Genomic DNA, 12,176 nt, shown 5'->3' with positions numbered 1-12,176 from the left:
GGCCATTTCTCAGTCTGGGGACCAGCAGACAGTGTGGCACAGTTCCCTCCCAAGTGCTACTTCTGACTCACTTCCTTCCCTAAATCTCTGGCCCTCAAGACCCAGGTCCAGGGGCTGTCGGGGACTAGCAGGGCTGGGGAGAAGCCAGCCTACGGTCACAAAGGACCACAGATCCTCCCACAGGAGCCAGGAGCTCGGGGGCTCAAAGTGGCCCAGCCCCAGCTTTGCTGTCCTACAGCTGAGATGGAGGGAGGGGATTCTAGAGGCCCTCACCTGGCAGGGAGGACTGGGTTCTTAAGGGGAAATGCTGGTGCTCAGTAGGCTGAGGGGTGCCCACCTCCCACCCACCTGCCTACCTCACAGCTTTGCAAGTCACTACCGTCATTTGAGAGTCAAAATACATTGATATCAGAGTCCATTACTCCTGTGCTCTGATAATCACCTACTTGGTTGGGAAAAGACCCAAGAAGAAGCCGGAGACTCTAATACCCTAATGTTTGGAGGGCTCTAATCATGGCCAAGGCCCTGAGCCTAAGGATCAGCCTCCCAGAACCAGCATTGTGAAACTGGACGTGAAGGGGGCCCCGGAGCCTGCGTGAGCTCAGCTGGAGCCCAGAGAGGGTGAGCGATTTGCTGAAAGTCACAGAGCTAGTGAGTGACAGGATGGAACTAGCTGGACCAGAGCAGGAGACACAGGGAGCTGAGTCTCCGCAGGATGAGGGCTTTGCCTCTCCCTCAGGTGGGAGACAGCCAAGGGAACAGGGCACGTGCCGGTGCTGGACCAGTGGCAGACTCACAGGTCTCTACCAAGAGCTGCTGCTAGGCAAACTCCATGTCTGAAGTAGAGAGAGAGCCAGGAAATCTCAGAGAAGGAGCCCGTGAATCTTCCCCTGGCCACATCTTCCCTCGTCCTAGTCGGTCACAGAATTTCAGAGTGGGACGCCAACTCCTTCCTTGGCTTGAATCTTCTCTCCAGCATCCCTACCAAGGGGTCACTCACCTTATGCTTGCATACCCTCAGTGTTAGGGAGCTCACTACTTTTCAGGCACTCAGTGCCATTTTTGGGCCGTTCTCATGGTCAGGACCTTCAGATTTCTGAGTCCGCATCAACTTCCCCAGAGCTTCCTGGGACATCAGATCAAAGCTAATTTTGCAAACAGGTCGAGACCTCCTGAGGCACTTGTACTCTCTTTACCACTTGAGCGCACTCTTGTTTCCACTGCTCATCACAGAAGGTAATTCTCCAGGTAGGAGGCAATGGGCCAGCAAAGAAAGGGACACTACCACTTCTTTATTCTAGAGGCATCTTTGCTTTGGCCTCATTAGCCCTGGGCCCTTTGGTTACAGTTCATTCATTTGGAATTTATTTCCTCAAAAACTCCCAAGGCACACTCAGAGATGCTGGAGATCTACCCCAGCGTGGCAGACGTGAGAGAGTAATAGAGAGAGATCCTTCACCCAGTGAATTCTGTGTGCGAGCGCCCGGGCATGTGTGCACAAGTCCAGGGGCTCATGGACCTCCTGGAATCTCCTGCCTTCTGACTTAGCTGGGGCTGAGGCCGATGGATTTAGCCACAAAATCCCAGCAAAGAGCTAAAATAGGAGCCCCTGGCCCCGTCAGGCCCTCTCTTCTAGGCCTTCCCAGACCGAACTCCCACTTCAAACCTCATTTCTCTTTTGCTCCCCTCGTTTCCAGGAATATCAGGACCTGTCAGTCACCCATGGAAAGTTTTGTAGTTCTCAAAATTGTTTTCCCTTCCCTACTCATGTGATCTCCTCAGCAATCTTGGGAGGTGCTTAGGAGATGGGTTATTCTCCCATTTCACAGGTAGAGTAACTGAGGCTGTGCGGGTAAGCTAAAAAAGGCTCGGAAAACAAGTGGCCCGACAGGCCTGAACCATGCCAAGTCCCTCCACCCTCACCTCTTCACTCCCGGCTCAGGGACTGCCCGGCTGCCCTGAACCATTTCCCACAAGGTGGGTCACCCGCAGGCACCTGAGATAAAAGATTCGGGGACAAGTCTACCTGAATAAGATACAGGCCAAATGAGATGCAAACTAGCCCACCATGAATGGAGGCACTCAGAGCTCCGGGGCCTCAGGCCTTCCCTGCCTCCTCCCCACCCCACCTCCTGACTCCAACCACACTGGGTTGGGTGCAGCCTGGCACGACTTTCAGGAGCCAGAAGGTCATGTGGAAGATGGAAGGTGTTTAGACTGGGAGGAGGAAGAGGAGTGATTTCCCTGTCCTTTGAGATATCCAAGCAGAAACCACCACAATGGGTTCATCCCTTGGACCTAAAATAGATAAACGGACTCCCATGGACCCCGAGGTCCCCAGAGGAAGTACATACAGCTCATGAGCAGCAAGGAGTCTCGGGACAAGGGGCCTAGAAGGCCAAGGACGCACAGTCAGACAATGGCCAAGTTGGAACCATATCTCAGGGGTCCTGCTTCCCAGTCCAGCACTCGGCCACTTACTGTTATGTGACCTTGATGAGTCCAATCCCTGCCTGGCTCTCGGCTTCCCTAGCTCTGCAGAAAGGGGCTGGGCTAGCTGCTTCAAGCCCACACGTTCTGTGGAATCTCTTAGATTCTGCGATATCATGGAAAGGTAGAGCCGAAGGATCTCTAAGCGAGGAACAAGAAGGGGGTCAGGAGCTCCTCATCTCCACTTCCTCAAAGCCTATCTCTGGGCCGTCCTAGGCTCTTGGGATTAGCTATCCACCCAGGCACAGGGCGCCTTTGGCACTTGCGGCTTGGGCCTATTTGCCCCTTTGATTTGCATGTCCTCTGCCTGGCTATCTGAGACATCGTGACTTTGTTATGGCCATGCCAGCCAGGCTCCAGTGAGCTGTGAAACAAGTAGACTCATGAGCCAGAGGCACAACCTCTGGACTTGGCGATCAGTGATCAGTCCAAGCTAGATGACGGATGTGGGTTTCTGTGTGGATGGGCAAGATGGTTGCACCATCTTTGATTAGCGACCCAGGGGGAAAAAGAGATCCTCAAAGATACTGTTTTATAGGTACTCCATTTTATAGGTCCCACGTTTCAAATAGCCTGAGAACACTATGTACACACACACGCATGCATACCCACACAGAACACACCCGCGGATCACACACACTGGGCACACAAACATTGGGCATATAGGTACAGATACTTAAAATGAGAAAAAGCTTTAGATATTGAAAAATCATAGGCCCTCGGGGAGCCTGGGTGGCTTAGTCGGTTAAGCCTCTGCCTTCAGCTCGGGTCATGATTCCAGGGTCCTGGGATCCAGCCCAGCATCGGGCTCCTTGCTCAGCAGGGAGCCTGCTTCTCTCTCTCCCTCTGCCTCTTCACCCCCCACCCCGCCCTGCTTGTGTTCTTTCTCTCTCTGTCTCTCAAATAAATAAACAAAACCTTTTCTTTAAAAGATTTTATTTATTTATTTGACGGAGAGAGAGACAGTGAGAGAGGGAACACAAGCAGGGGGAGTGGGAGAGGGAGAAGCAGGCTTCCCACAGAGCAGGGAGCCCGACATGGGGCTCGATCCCAGGACTCTGGGATCATGACCTGAGCCGAAGGCAGATGCTTAACGACTGAGCCACCCAGGCACCCTAAATAAACAACGTCTTAAAAAAACAATCAGAGGCCCTGGATTTGAGGCCAGCCTATGCTGGGCAACCTTGCATGACCATGGACAAGCCCCTTGAATCTGAGACTGTTTTCTGAGCTCTGTTTTCTTCTAACTGAGTGACTTCGAGCAAGTCCCTTCCTCTCTCTGGGCCTCCCTTTCCCCATCCATAAAAGAAGAGGGTTGGGACACCCAGGTGGCTCAGTCGGTTAGGCATCTGCTTTCGGCTTAGGTCATCCTCCCAGGGTCCTGGGATCGAGCCCTGCATGGGCGTCCCCGCTCAGCAGGGAGTCTGCTTCTCCTGCCCCTCACTCTCTTGCTCTCCCTCTCTCTCTCTCAAATAAATAAATAACATAAAAAAAAAAAAAGAAAAAAGGAGAGGGTTGGAGAGGGACTCCCTGCTTCCTAGCAGCTCTTAACACCAGAGAAAAGAAGGTGGCAGGATTGCTTTCCAAGAAGAGCAGAGCCAGCTTCCCCAACTACCTGCGTGCTTGAACAGGCAGGCACTCTGGATGCGCAAGAGAGGGAGGGGACAGGTGTAAAAGTGGACAACCGAGCCCTAGTTCATGTGGGAGCATCTTCTGATTCGTGCCTCGTTTTCCCAGGCTCTTTCTGCGTCGGGGAGGGCAGGACAGGTCCTGGAGGACCCCAGGATCCCGGCTCAGGGCGGCTATGGCCAGACCTCCTCCCAGCGTCGCACCGCCGCCCCCCCCCCCAGCCCCCAGGGCCCTCGCAGGGGCTTGCCCGTGCGCGCCCTCGGTCCCGGGACACCTCCTTACCCAGAACTTGGAGCCGCACAGGGCGTCCATAGGGCCGTGGCGCCGCGGCCAGGAAGGAGAGTGCGGCAGCCTGCCCAGGCGGGACCCAGCTGCGCCCCAGCCGCCTCCGCCCCCCACGCTCCGCCCCGCCCGCCCCGCCAGGCCCTGCCTTTGGCTCTTTGGGTGGAATCTCTTGTCCTGGCGAATTACGACAGAGCCTCCCCTCCGGGAGGGACTTTTGAGGGGGGGCATTGATACAGTGACAACTCCTTCGAGTGGCCAGTGGGCGGCGCCGGAGAGATGCCCCTCCAGGTACTGAGGCTGGTGGGGCTGGAGCAGGGTCTGTGTCCAAGGGGCATGACTCGGCCGGGCCAGTAAGTCATAGAGACGTGGAAAGTGACTTAGCAAGATGTCCTCTGTGAATATATCCCCGATGAGGTCCAGGTCATCTCTGGACCTCAGTCTTCTCATCCGTGAAATGGGAATGCTTACATGCCCAGCCCATTAGGAAGTCTACCTCTGCCGGACCAGTTACCCGAGAACGGGCAGAAATCAGCACATGAGGAGCTGGTATTTGCGGTGTGCCTAAGTACAGGGGGTGGGAGGGGGGCCTAGCATCATACAGATGACGGCTTCCCATGGTTCTCTTAAATTGCTGCCTTTCCTGAGCATCTGTGGCTCCCTGATCTTGGCCCTGTCCGGGCCTCTGCTTCTGCTTCTGCTTCTGCAAAACAGGGATAATCCGAGTTCCTAGGCTTACTACTCTGAGGAGTAACCGGCATCGGGCGTATTGCCTGGCACACTTCGTGGGCGCCCCGCATGGGTTAATTTCCTCCACCCTGGCCCCGTCGGGGTGAGGGATGGGCAGGCGAAGCCCCAGAAAGAGCCCCACATTAGCACACTGCTAAGGCTGAGTCTTCACATTCTCCATCTGTAAAACGGATTTGGGGTCAGTGGGCTTCTCCTGCTTGCCCCAGCTTGGCCATGTCGTGTCCCCTCCATCCTTCTATCTCTCACTCCCCCAACAGGATCACAGGAGCCAATTCACCGCCCCTTCTTGGGGCTGAGAAGGAATCCCCACCCCACCCCTACCCCCGCCCTGACCTCACCTCCCCCACCCCTGCCCCATCTCTCTCCTGCCCTCCACCTCCCCAACCCTGTGGGCTTGGCTCTGTCTTCTGGGTCTGCCAGGTTCATCCCGGCAATCCCTTCCCTGGCACCTGTTCTCAGGAGGTGTTTTCTTCCTTGGCTGCTTAGCAGCAGGCGTGGGTGGGCCAGCAAGATAACGAAGATGCAGCCAGCCACGGCCTGTCCCTCTGGGCTGGGAGGAAGTGACCAGAAGGAAGTCTATGTCACGAGCTACGGGAACAGAGATCTGCGCTGCACTGGACAGACCAGGGTGGACAAGGCTCCCCCTTCCCAGGCAGAGGGGTGGGGGTGGGGTCCACTTCCCCTCCACCGGGCAAGCCCTCTCTGCCTTTTGTCTGCCCTCCTCCCCTCCACTGACCCAGTCACCCTGCACCCCTGCCCCCATCTCTGAGCCCAAGACTTTCCAGAGCTTTCATATCTTGTCACAGAGTGCCTTGGGTTATATTTAGTTGTGAAGAGTCTGTCTTCCCTGCCAGTCTGAGAGGTCCCCAAGGGCAGGGATAGACGGAGTCACCTCCAACCCCCTTCCCGCCTTGGGCAGTAACTTTTGTATACCGCAAGGCCCTTGCGGTCTCTGGGACACGGTTTCTTGAACAACTTGGGCAAAATGCCATCTAAGGTCTCTTCCAGCACTGGTGATCCAGGCTTCTGTGGTGAGCAACTGGGGCTTCTCCTCCAGCCCTTCCTCTAGTTCGGGGCCAGGACCCTTGGGGCTGAAGCACTCTCCCTTTGGCACGGTCCCATCCTGCCATTGGAGAGCCCTTCCCGGGCTCACGGCATTGGGTGGGAGCCTCCGGGATCATGGGAGGGGACCTTAGCAAACCTCAGCCTCTCCCATCTCTCTTGAGGTATTCACTGGGTTTTTGCCGTTTCTGGCCCCTCTTGGAAAGTGAACCATTTCCGCACAGCCCTTGAATAATAACCATAAAACTCCTAGGACATGATTGTTTTTGCTCCACCAGAGCAAGAAAACTGAGGCCCTGAGTTGTCTTATCCTGGCAGAGGTGGGAGGAGCTCCCCTTCTTCCGAGTGCTGGGCTGTTTCCATGCGGCTGCTTTGGGCAGGATGCATTTCCGATGTCTGGAGCTGTTGCATTCATGTCCCCCTTCCCACCCTCCAGATTGCTCGGCGTAATCCCCTCCCTACACCTCACCTCCCTTTCTGCACCTGGCAAACTCTACCCGTCCTTGAAGATTTCGCTCAAGCCCCACAGCCCCCCCAAAGCCCTCCACGAAACTCCCTCGCCCCCATCCCGGGCTAGGCACCCTTCCTCTGCACTGTCTCCCCGTCCCCATTGTACTCACTGATTGTCTTGTTCACCTCCCCCAGGAGACTGTGTACTCCTTCAGAAGAAGGACCGAGCACACTTGTTTATTGCCGTATCCTCAGCACCCGGGACAGTGCCTGGCAAAGTAGAGCCTCGGGAATATTTGTTGACTGACTAAACAAGTATCTCATGTCCTTAGAAGAGGTTGTAAGTAGTGAGGCTACTGTGATCTCAGCCACAGTCCCAGCAGTAGGCACTGTCCACTCTGCTTTCACCTTTCCAGAACCAAGATGTTTCCAGCTGGAGGCTCCTGAGACCTGCTGGGCTGCAGCAGAGACAGGGGCTGCACCCGCCCCCCAGCTTTGGGGCCCCAACCCCATCCTCCCCTCCAACTGGGGATGGACAGCTCCAGGAGGGACAGACAGAGTGTGTGCTGTCCCTCCCCCACCAGTGAGCATCCCAGGGGAACTCAGCGGAGATTTCCTGGCAGGGAGATGGAAAGATAAGATAATTGCAAGGTACAGCTCTGAACAGGAATGACAGCAGAGAGAAGAAGAAAGGAGAGCAAGGCAGTGACAGGGAGACCCAGGGACAGGAAATGCTGCGAATGGGGAGAGTCAGGTGGGAACCAGGGCAGGGAGGGGTGTGGAGTAGCAAAGGCTACTCTAGTTCTCCCCTTCACTCACTGCCAGAGTCTTTTGAGCCCCTTGTGGTTCCTTGAAGGCCTGGAGCACCCCCAAACCAGATCCAGCTCCCCAACTCCAGCCTCCCCCTTCTGTCCTCCCAAGTGGTGGGGCGGAACTTGTTTTGTCCAGATTCCAGCCTAGTGAGGGCCGCACAGAGCCCCCTCGCGGCCTCCGCAACCCGCACTTGATCTGATTTGGCATGCACGTGACCCCCGGCTGCCGCGCCCGATTCAGTTCTCAGAGCAAGAAGAATTAACTAGCTCCGTGGGCCACAGGCAGCAGCTCCCACACCTGGACTGGGGCTCAGACAGAGTTCTGATGTTCTTAGCACATTTCCCTCCTGGCTGTTTGCCGGAGATGCCACCTCCTTGGCCTGCCTTGCTGTGTCCTCAGAGTTGGGAGCCAGCCCACAACTAAACTGCTCCTGGCAGTCAGTGTCTTGGATTAGTCCTGGGTCCCCTGGCCTTAGGCAGGGATCACTGCGCACTGTGGGCTCTGCACTCCCATGCCTGGGATTCCCCGTGCACAAATGAGTCCTTCATTGGGCCTGTGAGCGTGTTTCCTCCTTTGGAGGGCTATGCAGAGCATCCATCTGTGGAAGGTGTCCATCAGTGTGGTGTCCTCTCCCTGGCTAGGTCCCTCTACAGAAGGGGCATCGGGGATGGGGGGCGTGGCGAGCAGGTGAAGGTGCTTTGTGCTGCCACCTGGTGTCTGACGTCCTCACTGCACTACGGTGCCCAGCCCCCCAGGTCCGCCCAGTGAGCTGGCCCAGGAAAAGGGAGAAGAGGCCCTGAGGCACTAGGCTGTGATGGGTGGGGACTAAGGGTGCCAATGGAGGTGAAAGCTGTTTGGAAAGTGGGAGAGGTCTGGGTGGGGCATGGGGAGAGGACAGGAAGGACAAGGGGGTGGGAGGAGGGGGGCGGTGTTCTGTGCTTCAAGGGCAGCATTATGCCAGGGAAAGGTCATGCCTGGGAAACTGGGTGATCGCAGAGCCAGCCTTGGCCAGCTCTTGGATGAGCATCTGGAGCTGAGGGACTCCTCTTGTGGTTAAACGTCTCTCCCTCCTCCACACAAGGTGAAGGACTGTGGGTTCCTTTAAGCTTCTGAGTACGCCCAGAGGGGAGCCCATTTCTATGAACACAAATGTGACTGCCTTGGAAAAGGCCTCCCCAGCAAGTCATTTCATGACCAGGATTCCTTGCACCATGCCCCATTTTCTCCACAAGGAGAAGAGGCTGGGTTGTATGAAGCCAGTGGGCTAGAGGTTGGCCAGGCCGAGAATGAAATCCCAACTCTGCCATTTCCTGCCTATGTGATCTTGGGCAGGTCACTAAACCTCTCTGAACCCACTGCCTCGTGAAAAATTGAAAGCCATGCTATCCTCCTTGTTAGGGTGTTGTGAGGAGTAAGTGAGAGATTGCAGAAGAGCCTCAGATTTGTTTTTAGCACCAGCTCAGCTCTCTCCTCTTCCTAGTCCCCACCCCCCACCCCCAGGCAGACCTTTTCCTGGAGTCTTGGGGTGGAGGAAGCAGAAGCAGACAAGCCCGAGGTGGGGGCCCGTCACTGTTGACACAATTTCCTTTGAACCCCCAAGGAGAAGGCTGAGAGCAGAAGTGCCAGGGTAGATGTTCTTACCTCCAAAGGCCCCCACTCCCCTGAAGCTCTTGGCCAGCTCCAACCCTGCCCCCCTCCCCGGCGGGGGGGCCTTAATCCAAGGCCTCCTTTGCAGCCATCAGCCCCTCCCCATTCCAGCCTCCTTCAGGCTCCTCCACTCCCTGATGTACCCTAGAGCAGATAACAGACATCCAGACAAACATCATGAGGTTTGCAGCATCTTATTATTACTGTTAATAAGAATCAGCAGTGTTGGGGCGTCTGGGTGGCTCAGTCGTTAAGCGTCTGCCTTCCTCGGCTCGGGTCATGGTCCCAGGGTCCTGGGATCGAGCCCCGCATCGGGCTCCCTGCTCAGCGGGAAGCCTGCTTCTCCCTCTCCCACTCCCCCTGCTTGTGTTCGCTCTCTCTTACTGTGTCTCTCTCTGTCAAATAAATAAAATAAAATCTTTTTTTAAAAGTTAAAAAAAAAGAATCAACAGTGTTATTATTTCCACTTTTATTTTTTAATTTTTTAAGATTTATTTATTGGGGGGGGAGAGAGAGAGAGACTTTGTGTGAGTGGAGGGGAGGGGCAGAGGGAGAGGGAGAATCTCAAGCAGACTCCCCGCTGAGCACAGAGCCGACCTGGTGCTTGATCCCATGACCCTGAGATCATGACCTGAGCGGAAACCAAGAGTCAGATGCTTAACCAACTGAGCCACCCAGGCACCCCTATTTCCACTTTTAATGAGATACAACAGTTTCCATCACTGATAAAGATTTTACATTGTTGGGGGACGATTGTTGGGGGAAGATAGTTAAGGGAGAGGCCACGATTCTGTCCCCTAAAATATCTACTTTGACTCTAGGGGTTCCTGGGGGCAGGAGAATGGGGGACCCTGGATTGGAGGAGAAGGGGTTATAGCCAAGCTTTCTGGCTTCATCTTCACCCAGAATTGTCCAACCATTAGAAGAAAAAAGACCCCAGAGCCCCCTCCCCAACTGTCACACCCTCATTAGGGAATAGACAGCTATAGAATTCTACAAAAATATAAAAGCTTTATCTGCAGACCCAGGTGGACAAAACTCTAGGAATTTTGTTCAGTTTTGCTTTTTTTTTTTTTTTAAAGGCAGCTCCTACAAGCACCCGCCCCCACCCAAGGAGGCCAGAGGAAAAAGAGTTCCACGCTATTGCACACCCCAAGAGGATAAAGCCAGGTGTTTGCTTCAAGAAGAAGTATATTTCTGTCCAGAAGAGCAATTAGAAAAACTTTCACCAGCTTAGAAAACAGGATGGGACCAAGCCTCCGGGTCCATCTGCCCTGCAGCCTGGCACCCCCCCATCCCAGGCTCATCCCAAGTTCAGAGAGAGGCTGATGGGGGGCTGGCCAGCCCACTGGAGCTGCCTTTGAGGTTTCAAGGGTCCTGGGGTTTGAAGGTGCTGGAGATGAGGGGGTAGGGATGTTCAAAAGAGTGGGGTCGGCGTGGAGGTTTGGGGTGGCTGGCAGGAGAGAGGCTGACTGAGCCTGCGGTACTGCGTCTTGGCACCGGGGTTTCAGACAAGAGAGTATTGCCAAGGTAGCACCAGAAGGGAGGTTCTGGGCCACACCGATGGCCCCTCCCCCCCCCATCCTCCTCCTCCTTCTCCTCCTCCTCTTCCTCCTCGCTGCCCTCCCGCCCTCCCTCGCCGCCTTCACCCCCTTCCTCCTCCGCCGGCTCCCACCGGGCAGGCAGCAGCAGACCATGTAAACACCTTGATGGAGCTCATTCATCTCCCCCCAGGGGGCCGGCTCCGCACTGCGCAGCCCGCTGCTGGCCAGACTGACTCCACCGGGAGGTCGCCTTTGGACTGGGGGGGGGGCTTGGTCTTGGGAGCGAGCAGCAGGCTCTGTGCAGCTTCATCCCATGGCCAGCTTGACGGAGCAGTGCCCACGGCACCGGTCAGCAGGACCCCCAAGGCGGGAGGCCAAAGCCCAGCCGTCCCAGGTCACGGGGGCTGAAGGTTGGGGAAGGAAAACCCAGACGCGCTGCCCCCCCCCCCCAGCAGCCCACAGATCCCCTCGGCGGCAGCTGAGGCCGCCTCCCCCGGTCTCCGTCGGCCCCATTAACCAAAACAGCTTCATTATGCCAATTTCCAGCTTTCAATGTGCGGCTGATAGCTGTCAGCAGAAATAAGAGTTAATCTGGAATTACTCACATTCACAGAGCTGCCTGGCGCGGAGGAAGCGAGAAAGCTTTGGTAGAAGCAGTAGACCCTGCTGGCCTAGCCTTCCAACTCCGCCTTTGTCCCCCCCCTCCCCAGGTGAGGCTGCAAGGTGGCAGCCCTCCCGGGAGAGGGTTATGTTTTCTCTCCCCCAGACGGACAGACAGACACGCACGCGCACACACTCACGCACACAGAGGCAGCTCCGACCCACTCCCTGCCCGCTGCCCACTCCCCAGCTCCAGGGACGGTCTTTCTCCAGTGCCCCCTGGAAATGCCTAACTCTGTCCCTTTTGCTTTTACTCTGGACCGGGATTAACTTTTTATTTTGGAAAATTACTTTATTATAGATATAGATATAGATATGTATGTATGTATATATATAAAAAGGTTCCATTTCATTTGTAAAATCTTATTTTTCTCTTTTTCTCTTTTTTTTCCTACAGAAAATGATGGCAAGGTTAAAGGAGAAAATAAGTTACATTACAGTTTCCAAAGTGGTTCTCACTCTCCGCTGAAGATGGGCCACCGGCAGGGCTGAAATGCACTCTCGGTCCCAGCTTGTGCTTTGCAAGAAGAGGGAATATAACTAGACTGGTTATTTTAGGTTAAAATAGCCAAGAGACAGACGCCTTCGCCTCAAAAATATTCTGAGACACATACAAGTAGAAGGAAACAAGTCTCTTCAGTCACAAAATGTCGTACATCCCGCATATACTAGATTCAATTAATTTAATAAAATAGAATATACATAGAGATTCTGCACAAACGTATTGCTTTCTCCCAGTAGCTCCTGGTGTTGGGAACCTCAGCTGCACTGGGCCTCTCTCTCTCTGCCTGGGCCCAGGGTGGCCAGGCCGCTGCTCTGAACGTTCTGGAAATTCTGCTTGTCGGTTCC

General features: G+C 55.1%; 1 protein-coding gene across 1 annotated transcript in view; it reads right to left on the bottom strand.

Annotated features, from left to right (window-relative positions):
- ABCC3 (ATP binding cassette subfamily C member 3) overlaps positions 1-4,476 on the bottom strand; it is a 43,448-nt gene extending 38,972 nt beyond the window's left edge. Inside the window, exon 1 of the mRNA XM_032428582.1 lies at positions 4,402-4,476. Coding sequence (XP_032284473.1) covers positions 4,402-4,431 — 30 coding nt within the window. The 5' untranslated portion in view covers positions 4,432-4,476. The remainder of the gene's footprint in view (positions 1-4,401) is intronic.
- Positions 4,477-12,176: the final 7,700 nt, after the last annotated feature.

The sequence above is a fragment of the Phoca vitulina genome, unplaced genomic scaffold (genome assembly GCF_004348235.1).
Source record: "Phoca vitulina isolate PV1807 unplaced genomic scaffold, GSC_HSeal_1.0 scaffold40, whole genome shotgun sequence".
NCBI classification, from domain to species: Eukaryota; Metazoa; Chordata; class Mammalia; order Carnivora; family Phocidae; genus Phoca; species Phoca vitulina.
Note: the sequence above shows the minus strand (reverse complement) of the source record. Positions and strands in the feature narration are given on the sequence as shown.